Consider the following 26,190-nt stretch of genomic DNA (forward strand, 5'->3'; position numbering starts at 1 on the left):
AATAAGTCTGATAAGCTGCTCAGCCACTCATTTTATTGGCTAGTGATCAATTCTCAGCAGCCATTTTGAATTGTCAAGCTACATCAATTTAAAAAGCTGCCTTATGGATAATCTGTTGAAACTTGGGGTCCTGAGACCACAAACATAGAATTTACTCTGGCAAAAACACCCCCAAGATGAAATCTCATCTACACTTTCCTGGAGGTCATTGAATGAAGTCCCACGGAAGTCCCATTGAAGTGGGACTTACTTCCAAGTAAGCACATATAGGATTATGCTGCATATCTGATCAGAGCAGTGACAGTTAAGTTTATCTTCTACTGATTTGTATGTATATAAATTATCCTATTAAGTCTGTGTACATTTTTATTCATCTTCAGAAGTAAGTTCCACCAAGTTCAGCCTCCTGCAAACCAGAGTTTGGGAAGTGTCAAGCATGTTAATTCAGTGGATATGACCTAAGCCATAGACTGTGCCAATCTCTATGTTTACCATTTGGTGCCCTAATGGCAAAATGCACTCTAGTAGGATCAGCACAGTCTGAAACAGCCATGACACAACAAAACACCCATGCTGTTAGAATCTCTTCCTTGTATTGCCCTTTCCCTCCCGCTTCTTTCCCCACAACTCCTGCATTAATGCTACAGCCCTAGATTGCATTTCAAACATCTTCAGGCCAGTAGATCCGGCTTTCAAGCTAATTGTGAGGAATCCTAGTAAACACAAGTGATAACTGCTTTCATTTTTTTTAGCAGCAATGATCCATGCTGTACAGTAAGAGAATTATTGCAACTTTCAAACACTAGAGTGCCACCTCATGCCAATCTGAATCTTCTTACATTCTGTTCCAGCTTCTTATTGTCAGGGACTCTCTATACAGTACTCTTACTTGTGTGACTAGGAGAGCAGATCGCTACAGTGTATTTTAAGTGATGTAAGCTTCTAACTACAGATGCAGAGAATCCAGTGACAAGCCATATTTTTGCAATGTCCACCTTTTCCTGGATTTTCCAAATGTTATATAATTGTTTAACCTGTGCAGAATTTCAGTGGATACAAATTTAGAAAATAAAATGTTAATACCTGCAGCAGGTAAAAACAGACATATTAACTCAAAGTGAGTGTAAGGGAAGGGTGGAGAAGATCTCTGCAGTATTTCCCTCAATTCAGAGGTCTAACAGTGCAATGCTAATCAGTTACAGCTTTCTAAGTCCATTGAAATCAGTGGGGGCGTAACTCTGTTTAGAACTGCACTGTGAGCATATGGATATGAAAGACCCCTGCCTGAGACCCTGGAGAACCACTGCCGGTCAGAGTAGACAGTACTGACTTTGATGGAGCAAGGGTCTGATTCAATATAAGGCAGCTTCATGTGTTCGTGTGGATTTCTTATGAATACAAGGTTCCCCAAACAGTTCAATGATCCATAAATTTATTTTAAAGAATGAACATGAAGATAGATACTATATATTGAAATACAGTCACAAAAGTCAGGACAGCACCACATATATATTGGAAAAATGGCTTATGTTGTCAGTCCTCTTGAGAAGCAAACACCATGGTATAGAACGGCAGAGTCTTTAAAATGGCAGCAATACATGCTGGAGCTAGATTAGAATTTCAGCTAAATTTGTCACCAGTTCCTTAAGTCCTAGTTAACTGTAATCAAAATAGAAGTATGGCTAGGAGACAATGGCGTCTATAACTCATTGGTCTGCCTGGAGTATGTCACAGTAAACATCAAGGTGTCTCTGATCAATAGAACAGGGTGGTGACAAGTACTCCTAATTCACTGTTAGTGAATATTGACAAGCTGGTAATGATCATCCTGCAGCATGTCATTCAGGTGGAGGACATTAGCATTGTTTAAAGGTCAAAAGGAATGGCTTCAGGAAAACAGAGTTCCATACAACTCAGGCCATGGAGTGTAGAAAACCGTGATAGCCATAAAGGGGAGAGCTACGGCTTACGTGGGTTCTGTGACAGTTTTTTACTGGGGGCTTATACACACACAATGCCAGAGCTGGTTCCAAGTTTTAGGGGCCCTTCTCCCCTCCTCTGCCCCCCATCAGGCACTCATGCCTTCTTCCCTCCCGCCCACCTGCATGCCTTCCCCTGCTTGTGTGTCCTTCCCTTGCCTTCTCACAAGTGCTCCCATCAGCACTCTCAGCTGCTAGCGTGCAGCTGTGAACACGGATGGTGGAGTGCTAGCGAGTGAGGGGGGGGGCACACGAGTGCTGGAAGCAGTGGGCCCTGCTGGAATCCTTGGGCCCCAGCAGCAGCCAAACCTCAGGGTATGCTGATGCTAGCCCTGCACGCAGCAGTTGTGAGCAGCTTCAGATTGAGTGGAGAACCTGTAGCTGGGGAAGGTTTGATACTTTCTTTGTTACCCGTTTGTTCATTTAAAATTTCCCACAGCTGATTTTCTCACAAGGAGTAAAAGAAATAGGTCCCAGTCTCTCTGTTGCCCCACGGGAAAGAATAAAGCTGGGGAAAGGGACTTTGAGTGGACAAACAGTGGACAAGGAAAGTTTATTATATTTATATGCCACTTATGTGCAGAAACAACAAGCAGTGCTATGAGGTTAATAACCCCTTCCTGGCCTGTCAGTTCTCTGCTCAGTCTCAAGCCTCCAGCAGCAGCTCTGCACTATAAAAGTCAGGGGAAATCACTATGGAACTCATTGTCAGCTTCTCCCCAAACACCCGATCCTGTATCTGTGAATGAACTGATATTTTCAAGTTTTATCAAATCTAATGATATAACAATAATAATTATTGTACAATATGAATATGCATGCCAATGTGGATGTACCCAGTACATGTACTATGTGCAGTGGGGGCTATATGGGGAGGGGCCATGGCTCAGTGGCAGAGTATCTGCTTGGCATGGTAGGGGGTTCCTCAGCCTCTCCAGTTAAAGGATCCGCCAGTAGGTGATATGAAAGACCTCTGCCTGAGATTCTTGGGAGCCACTGCCATTATCTGAGTAGATAATGCTGACTTTAATGGACCAAGAGTCTGATTCAGTATAAGGCAGCTTCATGTGTTCACGTGTTTTTAAAAGTCTGATGAAAATCAACGGTCTAATTCTGAAAACACACAAATTTCCTGAAAACACGCAAACATTTACCGGACATGAAATCATTTGGAAGAGTGATCTAATAGATTGACTTTAGCTGGAGTTGGCTAGTGGTAGCCAGAACCCAAACATAAATGGAAGAGGCAAGAAAACGGGTACACTTCTAGGGGGTCTGGGCCAGTGTACAACCCCTTACAATAAGGCAGGTCCATTTATGTAATTTCAAAAATAAAATACAAAGTATTCTTCCATGGATCATCAGATTGGATGTATGAGTTTGAGTCACGGGGGAGAGAGGGCTCATATATTAAATGTCTACACTGGACCCACTGAAATTATGTCTAGGCCCTAGGGGTACCTTGGACTATTATAACTAAAGCAGCATTTTAGGTTTAGCAAATGGATCAAGCCCGGCTATTTATATCTTATTCCTCTATCTGCATGTGTGTGTGTGTGCATGTGCACCACCAAGTCACAGCTGACATATGGTGACCCCACAGGTTTTCAAGGCAAGAGACGTTTAGAGGTGGTTTGCCATTGCCTGCCTCTGCGTGGCCTGAGAAAGTTCTGCGAGAACTGTGCAAGCCCAAGGTCACCCAGCAGGCTTCATGTGGAGGAGTGGGGAATTGAGCCCTATTTGCCAGATTAGTCTGCCACTCTTAACCACTATGCCATGCCATCTCCTCTTATTCTAGAACACCTAACAATTTACAAACTTTACATAAAGAAAACCATGAGCAAGTTTATCAACTGCCTTTTCAATCCCCAGGATTCAGCATGGTAGATCAGTTGGTAATACCATCCATCAACTGTGAGTATCTTTGTGTTGAACTAAAGGCCTTTCACTATAGGCCTTTGATTGTGCAGTAATGCAGATGGCTACTGCCATGCCAGTATCCATTGCAAAAAAAGCTTGTGCCAACATAAACTGAGGTTTCCAGAATCAGGGGGTAGGTCAAGTACTAACAGTACTTTGCTATTTTAGTGAACAGTCCAGTTTTGCAAAAAACAGGACCTTGTTACTTAAATTATAATACACAGTTTATTTTCTTTACCTAATTAAAATTGCAACACTACTTAGTTATCTACGATATGCAGAAATGGATTTAAAAAGTGGGTTTCCAAAACTGGTATAAAGGTTGAGTGTGCGTAGAGAAACCAAAGGAAAAAAAATACATCACATAAAATATTCTTAAATTATAAAGAACAGTACTTACTTTGTGAGACCCTTACTAGCTCAGTCACACTGAAAACACCTGATGTGACAAAACTGTCTTGGAAGCCCAAATGTCCTGCAAAACACAAGAAAATCAGATAAATGATTAATCTTAACAATGAATGCCAGTATTCTCCAATATTTCAGTAACTGTTTCTTCCTTCCCGTCCCTGAAAGGCTCCATGGCCTTTCCCTTTTTCCTGATTCCTTTTCTCTCTCCCACTCAACCTACTTTTTACATCCCCTGTCTTCACCTATACTTCATTTGTACCCTGCCTTTCTCCACAATGGTAGCCCAAAGCAGCTTACACCATTGTCTTCTCCTCCATTTTATTCTCACAACAACACTACAAGGTAAGTTAGGCAGAGAATGTGTAACTGGCTCAAGATCACCCAGTGAGCTTCCACAGCACAGTGGGGATTCAAACCTGGGTCTCCCAGATCCTAGTCTGCAACTTTGACCACTATACCACACTCACTTTCATGAAGTGGCTGCTGTTGAACAGTAGCAAGCAGTCGGGCCTAGGTAAATCATACAAGTCATGTGGCAGCAACCTGGCTGGGGGCTGCTGCTGGGCCAGGCCCTGGTGAAGCCAAAACAGACCTGAAAAGGGCGCTTCCTCCTGCCTTTTATTGACACTAACCAAGGCTTGGGTGTTTTTTAGGTTTGTAAAAAGATTTGTCTTTTCTGTTCATGGTTCCAGTCTCTGGATTTAAGTATCCACAGATGGGGCCACATTGAGAATTAGATGTATTGATTTTACTGATCACTAACGGCTGTTTAGGTAAACAGATATATGGTTAGAGTTTAAGAAAGTTAACAGTCACTGGGAGTTGTGTATATATTAAGGTATTTCAGCTAGAAATCGGAAACAAAATAAACCAGTTTTGATAAAGTTACCTCAGATGACCCTAACGACTTAACAATTGAAATTAAAATACTGTTCCTAGGAATCAGATGGGACAGCTAAGTTCTATAATCGTTTTAAACATTATTCTCTAAAGAAACATCTGATCAGGATTATCTACTCATTCATTCAAACAAAACAAGATTTAAAGATGTACTCTTCCTTTTCTGAGGTTACATTAGGGAAAACTTAAAATAGTAGCTGTTTAAAAATATTGAAAACTAATGATTTTCACAAAGGAAAAAAGTCTTTAAAATGAGCTTTTCAAAAGAAAAATGAAATCTTTGCATAAGAAAGCTTTAATTCTAATCCTTTGGTTTCTTTTAAGAGACAGGCATATGATTACCTTCCTGTTTCGTTTGCGTAAAGGATATTTTATATCAAAATGTTATTACACTCCCCATAACAGTATTTCCCTTTTTCTATGAAAACATGTCCATCACCAAATGGTAATTTAATTTTCTGGGTATAATCAATTACGAAACAAGAAGCCCTCAAACTGTAAATCGGGTACAAGAAATTCTGCAGTACCAGATACTACAGTGCATACCAAATGTATCAGTTTTTCAATTAGAAGGCTGTAGCTGATAGGCCAGCATGACCTATTGCTTTTGAAATCAGGGTCAAAGAAATCTGAGGATAAAGGGATTATTAAAAGAACTGTAAAGACGTTCTTGTCTGCAGGATAAGTGGCATACCTTTTAAGGTTGTTCTAATTAAGGTCACCAGATCTAACACACATACACACACAGTATTGAGCTCCATATGCCCAGATGTAATAAGCTGTGTATTAGATTGTTTGATTTCACTGTATTTACTCATAACACTACAAAAGAATACTAATGCTACTGAACAGCTACTCTTATTATGTTATATACTGTATAGTGCATACTTTAACACCTACGTGGAGATACATGCACACAGAAAATGCTGCAAGTATTAATCAAACAAACAATTTGTTGATTTATCAGATACTACCAATTGCATGTCTATCACTGTGAAAGGGTGGAAGCAGTATATGTCCTTTCTTCATTCAGGTGACACATTGAAGCTGATTTCCCAATAAATAATGCAGTGCTAGAAGCCCATTTTTGCCAACCCCCTGGCACTGGCTAGAATCATGAATCTGCCAGCCTTCTTTTCACTTCTACTTTTCATGGATGCAAATCCAACAGCAACAAATACTAAGAGCAGAAGAAGGGTATAGTCCCTAGACAGATAGGTACTCAGGGACCTAAAGATCAGAGCTCAGCTCCTGAATAAATTTCTAGCACAGTACTGATCCTGGAAAATCAATATTGCTCTTACTGCTGTGAACCATGTCCTCAATTTATAAATTATACCCCAGTGTAAACAATGTGTATGCTCCTAGTCTCAGGAAAGGACGTGATTTTTTGCAATCATTACTAGGCAAATAAAGGGAGTCGAAAAAGTGGAACTCAAATAATGCAGAATGTTTTTGGCATTCTTTGGGGCCACTTTGGCTCCACCACCAATTTCCTCTCCCTCCCCTCCCTCCCCCTCTCCTCCCCCCTTACTTACCAGAGTCAGACCACTGTGGCCTGCTGGCTCCCAAGTCCACACTGGGGTGCTTATTTCGCTGCTGCTTGCAAGTTCCCAAGTCTAGCTGGCCTTGAGGGCCTGCAAGCAGGGCTGAAATGAATGCTAGGGCAGGCTGTCGCCTCCAGGCCCCACATGTGGCTCGGAGGCAGCTCTACCCCTGCCACCGCCGCAGCTGCAGCCCTGGAATGAAGGTAAGTGGAGGGAAAGGGGAAATGGAGGGGTGGTAAAATTTGGATTCAGGTATAACAGACCCACATTTTTTCAGGAATCCGGATATTCCCGATATATAGGTTTGGGAATATCCAAGTTTACTGGAAAAAATTCAGATCCATTAGATCCAAATCTGAATTTTACTGATTTTATTTTGCACGCCTCTAGCCATTACCAACCTTTAGCCTTGCGTTTGTTCAAAGCAATGGGCATAACTGGAAAAAATGTAGAATAACCATGGAAAGTGTGCAAACATGAACATTCTCCATGGTCAGTCTGCACATTCATTCCAGGTAAATGTGTATAACTACTGATGTTTTGTGTGCTATCCACAGCTGTTCTAGACATTCTCCAGCATACGTATGCCAGCATAAAAACAAGTGACATTTAATAATATGAAAGCAATCCTTTCCTGAGATGGCAAAGGCACACACGATTTACACTGAAGAGTTAGTAAATTTCAAATATAGTTAATAATAGTACAGCCTCTATTTTCCACAATCATTAATGTGCACATTTTCTAATTATGCTCTGTTTTTATAATAGCCACAAACACAAAATTTATGTATGAATACTTTATTGAGATTCTTTTAATGTTAATTGCACAGCCTGTAAATATTGCTTTTCTGAATCACGAGGAAATCACAGCACTGCAACCTGTTACAAGAGCCTAGACATGTAAAGTATCCCACTATACAGTGACATCTTAAAATCTTAAAATAGTAATGATCAATTAGAACGGCAAGCCTATTATCTTAACCAAATGCCTGATTAGAAAGAAAAGCCTTCCCTATTCTAACTGCAATTTGATTCCTCCTGGTTTTATCCTGCCTAGATAATCCTCTGTTTCACAAAAAATGTCAAGCAACTAACTTTGAATAATACTTACAAAATAAGTGTCTATGACACTAGTTACAGGAACACCTTGACAGAGTCATTGGAAATATGTTTGATCCTCCTAGCAATAAGTACATTAGGTCAAGTATTAGCCATATGCTTTGATGTACTAGTTAAGCTGGAATGGATCTTATTTATTTATTTACAGGACTCTGCTTTTCTCACCAATGGGGACCGAAAGCGACTTGCATCATCATTCTCTCCTCCAATTTATCCTCAGAATAACACTGTGAAGTAGGTTAGGCTGGGAAGGAAAGAGTGATCGGCCCAAGGTTACTCAGTGGCAGAGTGGGGGTGTGAACCTGGGTATTCCAGATGCTAGACCAATAATTTTACCACTATACCACTCTGGCTCTGAAATACACCAGTCACATTGCATTCATGTGATGCTTTGCAAAAACCTGCAGATAAGCTTTGCTGGTTAGGTTTCTCTTACAGATGATATTGATAAGAGGAAACAAACAAGAGAATAAATGAACAACCATTTGAACAAACTTATCAAACACACACTTTATTGTATTAGGCAACTAAATACAATTGTATTATTGTATTAGGCAACTAAAAATGAAAACTAAATACCTATTTTGAATAACCAATTAGTACCCAGCTTGCTGGGGGTAAAGGGAAGATGACTGGGGAAGGCCCTGGCAAACCACCCCTCAAACAAAGTCTGCCTAGTAAACGTTGGGATGTGACGTCACCCCATGGGTCAGGAATGACCCGGTGCTTGCACAGGGGACCTTTACCTTTACCTTATAACCAATTAACTTACTTTGGAATCTGAATCCTGCCTTCTACTTTGTAGTTCTATAACATAACGGCTTGCATCCAACCACTCTGTTAATTTAAGTGCCTTCAGGAAAATCATACTACACTTGCTCCCTGTTTAGTTGGATACTAAACAGTATCCCGGGACTCCCGGGAAGAGGGGGGATGGGTTGTCAAGCCCCTCTGCGCTGTCTGCTGTCTGCGCAGGCAGCGCAGAGGGGTTTAAAGACCCCCCGCTCCTCTTCCCGGGACTCCCGGGAAGAGGGGCGGTGGGTTGTCAAGCCCTTCTGCGCTGTCTGCGCAGGCAGGGCAGAGGGGTTTAAAGACCCCCGCCGCTCTTCCCGGGACTCCCACCCCGCCCCTCTTCCCGGAAGCTCCCTGAAGGCGCGCGGGGGGGGGGAACAGATCTGCGCCTTCCAGCTGGAAGGCGCAGATCTGTTTAAAGGGCCCGAATTCACTGAATTTATTCAGGAACACCCCGAACTCCCCGAATTCGGCTGCCCGTTTCCCCCCTTTTTGAGTTCGGTTCAATCCGATCCGAAAAACCGCTGAATCGGGGGAAATTCGGCTGTTTTTCGGTTCGGGCCGAACCGAATCGACAGCCCTAGTTGACATCAAAACTATGATGCAGGAAAGTTTTTTTATGGACTAGAAACAAAACCACCATTTGTGGAAACTCAAAAACAATTTCGGCCCCATTCTATGTTTAATTTACAGAGCAATCCTGAGGAGAGTTACACCTTTCTAAGCATATTTAATTTAATAGGTGTAACTGCCTAGCACTGCATTGTTAGTCTGAGAAAACTGTATATCCTCACATAATTTCATGTGAATGTGATAGTGAGCCTGTAGAAAATTATAGCTGCCCTTGCAACTTCATTAAAAACAAATATATGTATTCCATATTTTGACCAATGTTGTGTACTTTTAAAAATAACATTTGAATGCTAATTTATCCAAAGATCTAACATTTTAAAAATATGGCCCATTCCTATTCCTTTTCAACGAGGCACATTTTTATCACTGAAATGTGTGGATGTTACATTTTTTGTTATCTCTCTTTCTCTTGAAACCCTCATGTTTGGCAACAGTTGCTTTTAGTTTTGGTTCTGTCTGGCACCAACGATTAACCATGGTTGCTTTATTACCCAGGCTTATTAGACATTTCCTTTCAAACATAACAACAAGGCTGCTGGGTCTACATGCCAATGCTATCTAAAGCTTGTTTTCACATCCGTCTTTTTAACACGGTTTTTAAGAACCAACAGAAAATTCTTTGCGTTGTATAACGGAATGAATTGGACTATGTGGGGCATAACACTTAAGTACAATGGAGGAACACCTTTAAGACTTTAAAGTCATGTAATACAATTCTAGGCTGGATCTTTCTTGTTGAAAAAGGCAGAATACAAGTGGCCCAGAGAAGAAAGGACCAATATTTGACAACAGAAATCAGCATAACCTTTTAACTGCAGCAGTCATGGATGACTGCCCTTTGACCTGGGGAGATTATGTGGGATTTCAATGACAACAGCTGGAAGTGAGCATGTGTGAATAGAGAACACAAGATCTTAGGCCTAACACAAAAGCCTGCTCAGATCAGAGCGTTGATTAGAAATTGTTTCCTGGTCCTGGCTTAATAGAGTGTAATAATGAAAGTTTTGTTAACACTTCACACCACACAAAATTAGCGGGATCTTGGTTTCTTTATAGTCTTTTCAGCAATTCTTGCAAACCCATCACTGAACCGGGATATTTTTAAAATATTTGCCAATATAATGGCTACAATTGTACAGAGTAGTATGATGCTCTGTGCATTGGGTCAGACAAAATAGCCTCGGTCCTAAACACATTTGTACTGAAAAATTCAACGGGGTTTAAGCATGCAACTTAAAATCTTAATAATACTGCAAGAAATCTTTTCATGTCACAGGGCATTGGATAAAATTTTACACATGGAGTAAGTATAAATATGCACAATTCGTATGCTTTAGTTGCAGGGAACGCACAAAGAAAACATTTAGCACTTCTGGGAGGGCGCTTTGCACTAACATCCAAAAGGGAAAGCAAAGTCCAGACTCTGTGGCTGGCCCTTCTCACTGCAGAACCCGAACAGGTACCCCATCTCTGCAGGCTTGATCCAAAGGGGAGCCCAGGTACTAGCAGGTAAGCATAGTCCAGGGTCTCAACCCTCCTTCCTCATTTCCCTGGTTTGTGGCTGAGAGCTGCTGAGCCAACAACAAAGGGGAAAAAACTTAACCCTAAACACCAGAATTAAGTACCCAAAAGGTCAAGAAAATATAAATCCAAGTGAAAATCACAGGCCCGAGGAACTACTCCAGATTTTATGAATACTTTTTGACTATGAGATATTGATAACTGTATTTATGGTTGCAATATTACATCCCCTCATTTAAGAGGGATACATACACAAGGATTAGTTTTCCCTGTGGATGGAAGTCTAAAACAGAGGAAGAAGGGTTGCCGTTTTATATTTTAAATGTTACTTTGCAATAACAATGCTCACATAGTCATACATATTTTTTATATATTTATGTATATCTTTGAGTCTGCAATGTTGAGTGCTTAGACCATTGAAAAAGGCTGTATGGCTGAAACGCGTACGGTCAGAATATAATTGTGTTATTTTATGTCTTACTGTGTTATGAGTATGTCAGTTTGGTAGGCTATTGCAATTCCCTATATGTGCTATTAGATTTTATCTTGAAATAAATGTATACATATTCTGTACTTACATCATTTTTAGAGTGTATAACCTTGGCCCTTGGATTTTTATTTTTATTTTCTTGACCTTCAGGGTACTTAACTTTGGGAGCCGCTGAGGCCACACCACCTCAAAACAGATAAAAGAAAATATTTTTTTCTACACAACGTATAGTTAAATTGTGGAACTCCCTGCCCCAGGATGTGGTGATGGCTGCCAGCTTGGAGGGCTTTAAGAGGGGAGTGGACATATTCATGGAGGAGAGGGGTATTCATGGTTATTAGTTAGAATGGATACTGGTCATGCTGCATACCTATTCTCTCTAGTATCAGAGGAGCATGCCTATTATTTTGGGTGCGGTGGAACACAGGCAGGACAATGCTGCTGCAGTCGTCTTGTTTGTGGCTTCCTAAAGGCACCTGGTTGGCCACTGTGTGAACAGACTGCTGGACTTGATGGGCCTTGGTCTGATCCAGCAGGGCCTTTATGTTCTTATGTTCTCCCATACCCAAGCCCCGTTGCACTGTTGTTGTGCAGTGGACCTGTTAGCCACAGTCTCCTGGCACCATGGCCCCTCATGCACAAGAGGGATTGGTGCATCGTAAGTGTTCTAGGAGAGATGTCGCGGGGAGGGGACCAAAGTTGTGGGTTCCGCAATGGGCTGTAAGCTCCTTATTTTGGTGGGCTTCACCCTGGACAGGGTGTTTTGTTGGGGTGTGTATGTGTGTGTGGAGTCCCTCCATTCTGTGGAATAGGTTGCCACACAACTCTTGAACTCATTCTCTTGTGGGCAGCGGCTGCCATGGTGGATGGATCTTTAGCAGTCGCTGAGCACCTCAACACAGGACCAGTGAGCATGGTTCGGGTGGCACCAGCCTGTGCCTCAAGGGGGAGGTTGTGGGGAGTTCTGCCCCATAGGCCACGAAGTGGAGTCCGTGGAGGGTCATGATGAACATGGCTGCACCCAGCAAGGCATTCACTGACCCAGCAAGGAATTCCTGACAGCTTGTTATCCCTGCACATGTCTCTGTTTTGCTTTCCTGCAGATGAGGATTCAACAGGGAGACCTCTGGGCATGGCTTGTGCTGTTCTCCCCCAAGCTCTGCTCAGTCAGCTGTCCTAGTCTGCCTCCTGGAGTGAAGCTTTGCACCCAGCCAGACCTTCCAAATTCCACCTGTGACTCCACCCCACTTAAATGCCTGCCGTGCCAGAGAAGGTTCAGCCCATCTCCCCATGGCCCCAGGAGGTGGCTGGAATCATCAGACTTTGCCATGATCTGCAGTTCAATGAAGTCTAGATTGTGCCACAACACAATGAAGTCTACAACACAACACAACGAAGTCTAGATTGTGCCTCCCATGGCCCCAGGGAGGTGACTGGAGTCATCAGACGTTGCCATGATCTGCAGTTCAATGAAGTCTAGATTGTGCCACAACTGTGTTTGTCTGTTTGGTTCTGTCTGCATGACAAGAGCTCCGTGCCCCTCCCTGCCCCACTTCCTCCCCACCCCATATGTAACTCCCCCAAGGGCTGCCTGAGAACACGTCCTAAATGGAGGGCTCTTGGGTGGCTGTGGATGGTTTTGCAGGTGCCACTGATCTTGTCATAGTCATCCGCCAAACATAGCAGGGCCCAGCAACACCTCCAAGGCTGACCTAACACCTAGTCCACCCACCACTCACTTCACTGCCTGCTGTGAGAAGGGGGGGATGGGCCAGTGGCTGGTCTGGGTGATTAAACCACTGAGGTGTGGTGGACAGAGTATCAGATTGGGACGATCTGGGAGCCTCAGGCTCAAATCCACACTCATGCCATAGACACTAGCTGGGTAGTCTTAGGCCAGTCACGCAGACTCAGCCTAACCTCTCTCACAGGGTTGGCATGAGGATAAAACAGAGGAGAGGAGAACTATGTAACCCATTTTGGGTCCCCATTGGGGAGAAAGGGCAGGATATGAATACACTAAATTAATGAAGTAAATGTGTTCCTGTTCTAGGAAAGGACGCTTTGACACCTGGGGGAAGACTGGGGATGTATCACTGAGGGGGCAGGGGATCATGGGTTCCCTGTGCAAACATCTGGGAGGGGGGAAGGCAATGCTGCTGGCAAGCAGCTGACTCAAGTCCTGGTTGCTGTAGCAGAGGATTTGGAGCCCTTGAGGTGGCCCTTGGGTGGCAACCAAGTGGGAGCAGCTGGAGACCTGCCATGTCGAGGGATGTGTTCTCCTGAGACATAAAGGGGTTGGCAACATCTGTGGCAGCAGCTGCCAGGAACCTGGAGGGGCTCCTGAATGTCACAAGGGTCATCAGGGACAACCAGGTGTGTATCAAGAGAGGATGTACTAAAATGAATGACAAGACTGCCTGTTGGCAACAATGGAGGCTGCCGGAATGCCCACTGGATTTACTGGGAGCCAGTAATGCCAACTAACTTGCTTGGCCTCCACTGAAATACACTAATGCAAACAAAAGTTACAATGAGTGCAGAATGGATTTAGAATTATGGTCTCGGGACACCGACAGATTGCTCTGGGACTGGAATGACTGCTTCTAGAATGGAAGGATGGTGATTCCAGTCCCAGAATACTTCTGTTCCATTGAGGAGGCTATTGGGGGATCCGTTGGCAGTGCTCATGCCCCCACATCTGAGCCTACTGCAGTGGCCCCCTCTCTTGCTCCACCGCTGGCAGGGGTGACCAGGGATGTGGGCCCAGGGTACCCTTAGAAGTGTCTGGGCTGCCAGGAGGTGCCCCACAGGTGAGCAGGGGAGACCCCTGGCTGGCTGCACTCTCCTTGTCATCTCCCGTGCTCTTTCTGAGGTGAGGGCATCCTTTGCACCATGTGGGCTGACAGCCTGATTAAGGTCTCCATGGGAGAGGGATTGCTGGGGCCCTTGCCAACACTGTCAGCAGCGCAGGGACTTGTGTTAGGACTTCATCCTTTTATTAAGGATGTGTGTGGGGGAGTACTGCAGATACAAAGCCAACATCCCAGGCCATGCTCCTTCCCACCCCTGGGCTGTGATAAGCACTGGGCTACACCCTCTGGCTCGATGGCCGTTGATTGGTTCTGCCTGCCCTGTCCGTCATGGCCCGGCCATGGCAACACAACACCTGTATGGGATGCTATGGTGCAGCTTCTGGGGACCCTGATGCAGTTGTGGCCCAGCTAAGAACTCTGTTTCCTGACAGGTGCTTTCTAAGCTTTAGGGAGCAGACTAGTGGTACTACGGTTACACCAGCAGCCAGTTGCTGCAGCACCGATAGCCCTTAGTACTGCCCTGCCCATTTTCTGTCAGTCTCAAAGCATTTATTGCGAAATACGTACCCTCAGGATTGCAGCTTTAGAAGATTAACAGGAAGACCACAGTATTATACAAGATTTGTTGCCTTAAGCAACACTATTATATTAAAAGTCGATTGATCCCCGCTTGGGTGGAGAGCAGGGTATAAGTCAAAAATATAAATAAGAACAAGTTCAGTCCTTTTTGTGAATTAAAAATTAATAATTTTTCATTAGAAAAATCATCAGCATGGATACTCTTTAGGGATCAACATCTCTGAAAAAAGCAGATGTCTTAAGTTTATTTCGCTTTTTTAAATGTAAACCCAAAAAGGATACCGTATATACTCGGGTATAAGCCGACCCGAGTATAAGCCGACCCCCCAAATTAGAGGCCAGAAAAGGGAATTTCTTATTGACCCGCGTATAAGCCGAGGGGCAATAAGAAATTTCCTTTACCGGCAATGCTGCGCTCTAAAATGGCGGCCGCCATTTTAGAGCGCAGGGCCCCTGCCCCAGGTCGCCCTCCCGCCGCCTCCCAGGCCCTCCCGACCCACCCCGACCCCAGTGCCATCCAAGGGGGGGAGGGGGAAAAGCCCCTGAACCCACTACTTACCTGGAGAGGCGGCGAAGCGGCGGCGCGTCCTTCCTGGGCTGGCAGGAGGCCCCTCCAGCCGGCAGCGAAAGGCGCCCAGGCGCGTGGGCGGTAGCGGCGCGACGGGCAGGGGCCTCCCAGGGCCCCTCCCGGCGGGGAAAATTCGGTGGGGGCCGGGGGGGGCCAGGGCAGTCTCTCTGCGGCTGCAGAGAGGCTGCCCAGGGCCCCTCCCGGCGGGAGAAAATGGCGGCGGGGGCCTGGGGGGGCCAGGGCAGCTTCTCTGCAACTGCAGAGAGGCTGCCCAAGACCCCTCCCGGCAGGAGAAAATGGCGGCGGGGGCCGGGGGGGGCCAGGGCAGCTTCTCTGCGGCTGCAGAGAGGCTGCCCAGGGCCCCTCCCGGCGGGAGAAAATGGCAGCGGGGGCCTGGGGGGGCCAGGGCAGCTTCTCTGCAACTGCAGAGAGGCTGCCCAAGACCCCTCCCGGCAGGAGAAAATGGCGGCGGGGGCCGGGGGGGGCCAGGGCAGCTTCTCTGCGGCTGCAGAGAGGCTGCCCAAGACCCCTCCCGGCGGGAGAAAATGGCGGTGGCTCGGCAGCGGTGGTAAGTTCCCTCCTCCCTCCTCCCTCCTTCTCCCTTCTACCATATTGACCCGTGTATAAGCCGAGGCCGGCTTTTTCAGCCCTTTTTTTGGGCTGAAAAACTCGGCTTATACACGAGTATATACGGTATGTTAAAAGTAGAAACTCCACCCTAAATAGTCATACCCATTTGGCAGATGAGATTATAACACCTTTTCCAAAACCCTTTCAAAATAAATGAGAATTAATCTGTAGAACACAAACAGGTTTTTTTTTTTGGCTTGGTTTTAATGATTTTGTTTGGATATAATTCTTTTAAGATGTGTTTTTATTAAGTATGTTTACAATCTGCTAGCAACCTTGGTGGCCCTGCTAAAGTAAGAAAGGTGGGATATAAGTTTTGTAAATAAATAAATAACAAGCGGGAACCCGCAAGGACTCGTGGGAGGCATTTTATTACCCCCCTCCCCCACTATTTCTTCTTTCCCTTTTCTGAAAGCCTCATAGACTCTCCCCTTTTCCTGCTTCCTTCTCTCCTTAGGGTTGCCAGCTCCAGGCTGGAAATTCCTGAAGATTTGGGGGTAGAGCCTTGGAAGCCAACCTTCGTTCATCTGCTCCTCTGTCTTAAGTGTTCCCGCTCATCCCCCACTCCTCCAGCAGTCTTCGCCTAGGAAAACTTTGGCCCAGTGTTTTGGTCCCAGACACTGGGCCAGGCCCACTTGCACGGTAGGGGACTGTCAAGGAATTGTGAGGTGTCACTTCACTTTCCCCGCTTTCCCTCTCCCCACAGTATTTCCTCTCTCCCTCCCCCGGCAGCCTCCATATCTTCTCCCTGTTCCCTGCCTCATTCTGTCCTCCTCAGCCATTCACCAACCTTCCTTTTATCAGTCTTCCATCTTCAGCTATATTTATTATTTACTTACTTCATTCATACCCCACCTTTTTCCACAGTGGGGACCAAAGCAGCTTACATTATTCTGCTCTCCTCCTTTTAATCTGCAAAACAACCCTGTGAGGTAGGTTAGGCTACAACCATGTGACTGGTCCAAAATCACCCAGTCAGCTTCCACAGCAAGATGGGGATTTGAACTTGGATCTTACAGACCCTACTCTGAAGCTCTAACTGCTATGCTACACTGGCTTTCATTGGGTGGCTGTTGCAGAACAGTAGCAAGCAGCCAGACCTAGTTGAATCATGCAAGTCAGGGGGTATCAAGTCACCCAGAGGTTGTTTCTAGGCCTCTATTTGCCAATCTTCCTCATGGGCTAAAATAGGCCTGGAAAGGAACCTGCCCTCTCTTGTGTTTTTATTCACAGAAACCCAGCCTGGAATCCTGTGGTTACCAGGCAACAATCACTGAGGGAATCAGTTGCTTAAAGCTACACGTGCTCCGTTTTATAACTTTTGGGTTTTTAAACCACAATGGGTTTTTTTTTTTTTAAGATTTCACATTTTTCTGCAAATCTGGGGCTTGTTTCAGGTTTGCAGAGAGATCTGTCTTGCCTGTTCACAGCTCCAGTCACTGGATTTAAGTATCAGATTTGACATCTTAGCTATTAATATATAGACAAGTGGAGACCCAGAAGAAACTTGCGGGAGCAGCTATCATATTCCCCTCACCTTTGCTTCCTCCCCTCTCCCACAGCAGTGGCTTTCCCTGAATCACGACTGATCTCCCAACTAGAGAGATCAGTTCACTTTATGGTTGTCAGCACCAGGTTGGGAAATTCCTGGAGATTTGGGGGTGGAGGCTTGGGAGGGTGAGGTTTAGGGAGGGAAGCGACCTCAGCATAATGACATATACTCGACCCTCCCAGGCAGCCATTTTCTCCAGGGGAACTTTGGAGCAGAAGCCCAGGACTTATCAGCCCAACCCCCTGCAGGCTGTAGCTTCACATTAAAAAAATATCATCTAATGGCAGTGGCGGGGGCGGGGTAAATCCAGAGCCAAAAGTGCACCAATGGTGTCATCCTTTAACCACTAACTACTGCTCAACTGCAATACATCTAGAACTGGCAGGCAAGGCTTCCAGGTTAGAAAACATGGATCTCATACAGACCAAGTGCTCTCTTTCCCTCTCTCAGAAAGATGTTAACAATTTCTACTCAGCCTGCTAATATTTTGCATGACTCATAGACACAGCATATGATGTTGGCCTAGATGTGTTTCTTAGAGTGCAATCCTAAGAAATTTCCTGGTAGTGAGCCCTATGGAATGGACCTGAGTAGGATTCTGAGTAAACCTGCTTACTATCACTCTTTAAAGAAACTATAAAAGAAAATATTATAGCACAAAATAATGGAGGGCCTCTCATAACCTTCATTCCACATGGTCAGAGCTTTCATGCTGTTGTTCAATGTTTTGTGCTATTGAATGCTGGAAAAGAATAACAAGTATACGATTTCTGTTTATTCTCCTGTGCCCATTTTAGGTTGTATTGTGTAACAATTGATATAATCCTTTTAGGAGATAATTAATATCATTTCAGTGGCTTGGTAAGGATGCTCTTATCTTCTTAATTTTGCTAGACACTGGGAACATCTGTCCATCTCAACGTTCCATCTTCACAAATAGCTCAACCTTATTATTTTGTGACTGATTTCATGCAGTGGCAAAAAGTTGTGCCCACAAACTACCCCACTGCTTATAAAGCAGTGGATATGTTCTACAGAAACACATTTTGATGTGAATCCTTAAGTAACTTCCCTTGGACTAAATACTACTCAGTTAATCTACTCAGTTTAACAAAATCCCGTAGACAGTCTCCGTTACTGAAGTACACTTGCGGGGGGAAGCATAAGAAGAGATGGCTTCCTCATTTCTCATTTTGCTCACATATAAATAAATTTAAAGCCATTTTAATTTTTTGGACTATTTACATATTCAAACTAATCAAGAGCTGAAATAATCACATTTGTTTCAGTGCCTTGTTTATTGCTGCCCGGCCCCTCCCTCCTTTAAATCTTTCCCTCAGCCACAGAGATGTTTATTGAATACCTGTCATTTCTCCAGCAGCTTGTGCCAAGAGCAGCTTACCAGTGCCAGTCTTCCCGAAGCCCCTTCTGTTTCCTGTTCTCTCAGGGGCTTCCTTAGATCAGCTGCTCCCCCTTGCCCCAATACACCGAGACTTACAAATTTGCAAGTGCGGCAGTCAACATGCCGAATAGCAAGCGGCACCCATTTTGCCCAGTGTAGAGCTCACTAGCGAAGGGAGGAAAGAAATACCACATGGTGAGCAGCGTTCCTCACCATGTGTAAACTGTCAATTTGATTTGAAATTAAAATTTTTTGATTAACATGAGCATTTTTGGGCCTCCCACTGGCAGCAGCCTGGTTACTGGAAAGTGACATGATTTGTAACAAGCATGCTGTACTGAAAGCCCCATGCCAGCAACTGAAACCCATTTTCATTTTGTTTGAATAGTGACAATTTGAGGGTGGCTGGTAGAAACTAACTTTCACATTTTGGCCAACAAGAAGGCATTTCTTTCTTTCTTTCTTGAGCATCACAAGACTATGAAAAGATGGAGACAGAGTGAATGTGAAGGAGGCAGTATGACTCCAACCATGTCATCTCCTTGCAGCACCAGGGACTCCTCTTTAGGGTAAGAAACAATATTTTAAAATATGCAGGGATGTTAACATGATTAATGTTTCACACATGAGAAACGAGGCTTTGTTCACCAGGCCAAGGAACTCTGCTGAGCAACCCAGATACCCTTTTAATATGGTCTATTCAGGTACACCTACTAGTCATGTCTTCAAACAGTTTACGTGGGAGCAATCCCTTGACATCTGTCAAGTGTGGCATTAGAAGTGTAGCATTACTCAGTGATGATAATTGCAGAGGGGGAGCTATGATAGTCTGTAGCAGCAAAACAAAACAGGAGTTCAGTCTTACATCCAGGATCCATGACCACCTAGAACATGGGGAAAGGACTGTGTAGGTGTTTCCCACATTGCTTTCAGGCCCAGAGCACAGATGCCAAAAGACCAGGGAGAGAAGTATCCTTAATCAGACACAGAATCTGACAAGGAAGTAAAATATCATTTAAATTGGTTAAAATGCAAACTGAGGGTTTCCGGTACCCTTTGCAAGAAAGTTCATCCCAAATGCAAACATCCTTTCTAAACATTGTCGAAGGCTTTCACGGTCAGAGTTCATTAGTTCTTGTAGGTTATCTGGGCTGTGTGACCGTGGTCTTGGTATTTTCTTTCCTGACCTTTCACCAGCAGCTGTGGCAGGCATCTTCAGAGGAGTAACACTGAAGGACAGTGTCTCTCAGTGTCAAGTGTGTAGTTCCATATTAACATACCACACCCTCATTAGCACATTATCTTGATACTTACAGGACAATGGTTAGCACATTACCTTTGTTACTTTTTGCAGGACAATGATTCAGCTCAAACCCAACCCCTTTCTGACTATATATTACTCTTCCTACACACTTGACACTGAGAGACACTATCCTTCAGTGTTACTCCTCTGAAGATACCTGCCACAGCTGCTGGAGAAACGTCAGGAAAGAAAATACCAAGACCACGGTTACACAGCCCGGATAACCTACAAGAACCAACATCCTTTCTAAGTTACAGATTTCATATTCTGGCCAAATAAAATTGGTTAGTGTTTGTAACAACAAAAGACAAATATTAGAGAAAACTTAAAGGGATTTTTCAGACAATGCCTAATATATCAAAGGGAGTGGTTTACAGGCAATCCTAAAGGGGATAGTTGCAGCAGGCACAGAGATGGTGCAGTTACACTGACTCCTGAGCAGCTTGCTGTAAGGAGCAGCAAGCCAAAAATATCACTTCCCTGTAAACCCCGTGAAACTCCTCCACTGAGCTTCACGGGGTTGCGCCACCACTTCTGCTGGCACAAGTTTGCGCCAGCAAAAGGGGGCATTCCCAAGGTGATGAAGCTCAGGCAGCTGACTAAAGTCAGCCTTGCCCCCGGGAACGTCCCCTTTGGCACTGGCACAAGCCTTGTGCTGGGGAAATGCTGCCATGGAGGCTGTGCTGGGGCCCATGTGTGGGTGCTGCCATGTGGCTCCCCAGCACCGGTGTTAAGTGGCCTTTCGTCGGTGTTAGTGCCACTTTAGCTGGTGCAAGTGGCACTAATGCTGGTGCAGGGGTCATGTTGGCTCCAAAGGCTTTTCGCACCCCCCCCTCAGAGGACTGTTCTGCCCGTCTCCTTACTGAATTAATCCATAATGGCAAAACTCATCTCCTGTAGCTAAGCCCCAGGACATTTGCCAGCAAAGATCCTGTAACTGTATTTGAGTTAATCATAGTATCTCCCAGTCAGTTTTTGCCCTGAATAAATAGTGAAAGAAATAAGTATCTTTGAAGATTGAAACTAGCGCATATGGAATTTGATTTAATTTGACTCTAAGAACTATCACAGACCTCCCTGTGTTTAAGGACTGGGATTGTAGCCATTTAATAAGTTCAGTTTTTCCTTTCAACTGACTTCCACCACCACTCCAGCACAAGGACAAGAGAATCATGCAAAGTATAATTTTATTTCTTTAGACAATGTTTATGCTGCCTCTCCAGAGAATTTGCCTGAGGCAGCTTAAAAAATAAAAAATAATTAAAACAAAACACAAAAAATATTAATTAAAATCTAACATAAAAAGCCACCCATAGCATAAAAAACATAACCACAAAAACATAAAATGCTGAATAGCTCAAAATGAGTTTTCAGACTAAAAGCAAACTTAAATGGTGTTAAAAGATTAACCCCTTAATTCAAAGCCTGAATGAAGAGAAACATTTTTGCCTGGTACCTAAAAGAGAGCAATGTAGGTGCTAGGTGAGTCTCAAGAGGAAGGGCATTTCATAAGAAAATGGCCTGTCTTTGATTGCCAACTGCCACACCTTGGAATGCAGGGGCATCAAAACAGCATTTGTGGCACAGATCTTAACTGGCAGGTTAGACAATACGAGAGGTTGGTCTTTCAAATACCCTGGCCCCAAATCATTTAAAGATAAGAACCAGCACTTTGAATTGTGTTCAGAAACAAATGGGCAGGCACTTCAGATCTTTCAGCACTGGGGTGATACGATTACTGTATTCTGCCCTGGATAGTAGCCTCACTGCTGCATTTTGGACGAGGTGAAGTTTATGGACTATAACGCGCATTATAGCAATCTAACCTGGGTGTAATCAGAATATGGATCACCATTGTCAGATTACACTTTACCAGGAATGGCTGTAGCTGGCATATCAGCCAAAACTGATAAAAGGCACAAAGTGCCACAGAGAAGACCTGGGCCTCCCGCTGTAGGCCAAGATCCAGCAGTATCCCCAGGATACAAACCCATTCCTCCATGACAGGCGGACTGCTCAGTCTTTGAGCAGCTTTGCCTTTGTCCAACAGCACCTCAGTTGTGCCTGCATTGAGCTGGGTCCTCACCTATCCCTTTACCACCTCCAGGCATCTGTTAAGGACTTCCACAGACCCACCAAAATCAGCTATTAAGGAGAAGCAGAGCTTGGTGTAATCTGTGTGATTTAATCTCTCTCTCTCTCTCTCTCTCTCTCTCTTTCCCCCTGTGAACTCTTCCCCTCTCTGCCATTGCACCCAGCCCCAGAACCTCCTTCCAGCCCTCTGCCAATACCAACCTGCAGCATCATCCTGAGCCAGCTTCCCTGTTTCTCTTTTTTTATCTCAACACCAGTGCCATGCGTCTCTTCCCACCCACCCCGCACTCAGGTACTTTTTGAACTCAGTAAGTTTCCCTCACTCTCATCCTCTTCAACATCCTTAGGTATCGCCTCCTGGGTTCAGACCCAGGCATTTTCCAGCCCCCATGAATTGCCTACATCTCTCTCTCTCTCTCTCTCTCTCTCTCTCTCACACACACACACACACACATCTTGACAGCTCCTGTCTCTTAGTCCTCTCCAGGAGCCAGTACACACTCTCCATCTTTTAAAAAGGAATTACAGGAGGGTAGAACACTAATTTAAAATAAAATAATCACACCAGGAGTGAGATTGCCATTACTGTATTTATGAATAGTTGTTAATTAACTGATATCTTAACATTTCTTCTTTGCTCTACTGATAATCTATTGATTGTTGGTCAACAAAGTTCATTATTTCTTTCTTTCCAGCTCCTTTTGGGAAGGGAGATGCCAGAGCAAGCCTTTGTATACATGGGCCTAAAATGATCCCTGGAACTGTCAAGTTGCACACTTGTGGGAATGCCTATGTGGGTCAGCTTCATTGATTCTAACATTTATTCTAGCATAAGAGCCAGCATGGTGTAGTGGTTTGGACAGCAGTGGTTTGGAGCGGTGGACTCTAATCTGGAAAACTGGGTTTGATTCCCCACTCCTCCACACGAGCGGTGGATGCTAATCTGTTTTCCCACTCCTACACATGAAGCCAGCTGGGTGACCTTGGGCTAGTCACACTCTCACATACCCCAGGGTGTCTGTTGTGGGGAAGGGAAGAGAATGTGACTGCAAGCCGGTTTGATTCTCCCTTAAGTGGTAGAGAAAGTCGGCATATAAAAACCAACTCTTCTTCTTCTTCTTCATGAGTTAGAGACTAACCAAACTGATATAGTGACCTCCAACTCACAAAGTTGATGATGGAATAAAATCTAATTAAATCTCCAAAGAGCCACTGGATTCCTGTTTTAGCATTCCAGTGCACCACTTGCTCCCAGGAGATCAGGGTATGATTTGGGTACCTAACTGCTTGCAGTCCCTTTGGAGTCTCAGCTGCTTTCTGTGAGCGAGTCACATCTCTAGAGGCAGAACAAATAATTTCTGTTCATTAGCAGGTTCCAAGATATTAGCCTTTCTGACAAGAATACTTAATAATGGGGAAAATGTTCTTTGATTCAGTCTCAGGTCATGGCCTTTAAGAAGTGAAAAGAACATGTTTCTTGGGCCCAATTTCTTGATTCTGCATGGGCAGAGGTGCGAGCCATCTGGCAAGACTCCAAAGGGTACTGTGGCCCCGAGGGAGTCCAATGGGTCCATGAGATTGAATTGTACTGTGTGTTGTTTTTGGTTTGTCTAAATTATATTTTCATGTTTCTTGTAAGCTGCTTTTATTTTAAAATTAGCTAATGTTCTACCAGTTTGATACCTGGAATTGTGTGTGTGTGTGTTAAGTGCTGCAAAGTCGCTTTCAACTTATGGTGATTCTATGAATTAATGACCTCAAAAACATCCTATCCTTAACAGCTTTGCTCAGGTCTTGCAAACTGAGAGCCATGGCTTCCTTTTTTGAGCCAATCCATCTCATGTTGGGTCTTCCTCTTTTCCTGCTGCCTTCAACTTTTCCTAGCATGATTGTCTTTTTCAGTGACTCTTGTCTTCTCATAATGTGACAAAAGTACAATAGCCTCAGTTTGGTCATTTAGCTTCTGGGGAGAGTTCAGGTTTGATGTGATCTAGAACCCACTTATTTGTCTTTTTGGTGGTCCATGGTATCCATAAAGCTTCCCCCACCCCCAACACCACATTTCAAATAAACCTAGGGTTAGAAACGATTATATATTGGCAGGAGAAGGTTCCAGATCTTTCCCCACTTCTCAACCCTACGTTTCCCATCCTCCATTCGTGCTCCTTGGCTCCACAGTTACCTGGGAATGCTCAAGGAAGACTTGCTTGAAAGTTGTGACTCTGCTGCCACCTCTAATCAAATGTACTTTAAGAGCATTATCAAAACAGGACAGTCAGCTCTGGTTGTTTGAAGTGGAGTGGTTTCTACTCATCACATACATCCATTTAACAACATTCAATTTGGGTATGGCACCCCTAAACTGGCCACAAATATGTGTTCCCAAATATGTGGGTCAGGGTGGAGGAGTGAGAGTCTCCTCCATCCTTCCAAAATGGCAGCATGCATCTAACTCTGAAGCTGTAAGAGCTAGTGTTACATTATTATTACCCCTCAGATATTCCCATCTAGGTGAGCACCAGTTCTGTTCTCATGAAGAAGGTAAAATTTGTTCTTCCCTATTATGTCCTGCTGTCTACATCATTTCTTAAGAGCTAATTTGAATTCTTACCTTTATTCCTGGCACACAGTTTTAACCTAAGACATAAAAGGTTGTAAAAATCATGTACTGTACTGCTAGGCTACCCTTGTGTTCCTGTCCATCATCCTGTTCAGACACAGAAAGGGCTAATGATCTGTCAAGCAGGTAAATTCATTACCCAAGAGAGAATACTGTGCTTCTTCTGCTACCCATTCACAGCAAGGATTTCTTTCAGAATGATGCTACATCTTCTATTCTCATGGGAACAGTTTATGGTTGGCAGAAAAGCACTAATAACAACAATTTACATTTATGTGGTTCAGGGCATGCTCTATATTTCTACTGCTAGATTGTTTCTAATCCCGCCACAGATTCATCAATCAGCATAATGACACACACCGAGAAGCTGCTGCTTCACTGTCATGACCAGGTGACCAACTTACAACATTTCCCTTAGTTTTTCTTCATGACACTGGGATGATAAAGAATTTGAGGTACATTGGGAGTAGGAACAGATCTGTGATATCAAGCTGCTAGTGTTAAGAAAAAGAATATTCTAAGAGCTAATTCTAATGCAATGTTTCTCTACTAGTGGCAGCATGCACATTAAACAGATTGGCTGCACTACAATGGAAAAAAAATCACAGTTTGTCAAATTATTTGTGGAAGTCCTTTGACCAGCACACTCCCTCCCATTTCATACATGGGTCAGTAACTGAACTATGATTCGTTCCCTTGTCTGCAAGGGAAGATTCCAAGCTAGGATTATATACACACACACACATACACACACAAAGCGAGAGAGACAGAGACGTATGGGGCAACTCCAGCTTTGGTGATGGGGTCTTTGGAGGTGGAGGCAAGATCTCCTGAACCTCCGGAGAAGGTCTTCACGCTGGTTCCTCAGAGTGCCGGTGTCTCAGTTCTGAAGCCTGTTTCTCCCTTCTCTTCTCCTTATCTTTCAACTTAGGTCATTTGCTTGGCAGCTCTGACAAACATCTTGGAACCGGTGAGGTCGATTGGTTCCGATGTTGCTCGATTCCGAGCAGCGGTTCAAGGAAGTTGATCTCACTGAAGCGGCCGAGGACCCTTTGGAAGGTCAGGTTGATTCCGAGGACGGTTTAGTTGGGGGATCCGCCAACTCAAGGGCTTCCTTCCATAGGGCGGCCTTCAATTTGGCTGCCTGATCATTTCTTGCCTTCAAGGTGTACTTTTGGCAAGCTTCGCAGGTGGCCACATTGTGTCCCTCACCCAGACAGAGCAGGCAGAGCTCATGCTACTCAGTCTGGGTTAATTTAGCACTGCAGCAAGTGCACTTTTGAAACAAGCTCTTCTGCGTCATGTTGAAGCTCA

General features: G+C 44.4%; 1 protein-coding gene across 5 annotated transcripts in view; it reads right to left on the reverse strand.

Moving 5' to 3' along the window:
• Positions 1 to 26,190, reverse strand: part of NFIA (nuclear factor I A) — a 556,273-nt gene that overhangs the window by 115,808 nt on the left and 414,275 nt on the right. For all 5 annotated transcript variants that reach the window (XM_056845664.1, XM_056845662.1, XM_056845665.1 and 2 more), the window contains exon 4: positions 4,300 to 4,374. In XM_056845664.1, coding sequence (XP_056701642.1) covers positions 4,300 to 4,374 — 75 coding nt within the window. The remainder of the gene's footprint in view (positions 1 to 4,299; positions 4,375 to 26,190) is intronic.

Source organism: Euleptes europaea, chromosome 2 (genome assembly GCF_029931775.1).
Source record: "Euleptes europaea isolate rEulEur1 chromosome 2, rEulEur1.hap1, whole genome shotgun sequence".
In the NCBI taxonomy this organism is placed as follows: domain Eukaryota; kingdom Metazoa; phylum Chordata; class Lepidosauria; order Squamata; family Sphaerodactylidae; genus Euleptes; species Euleptes europaea.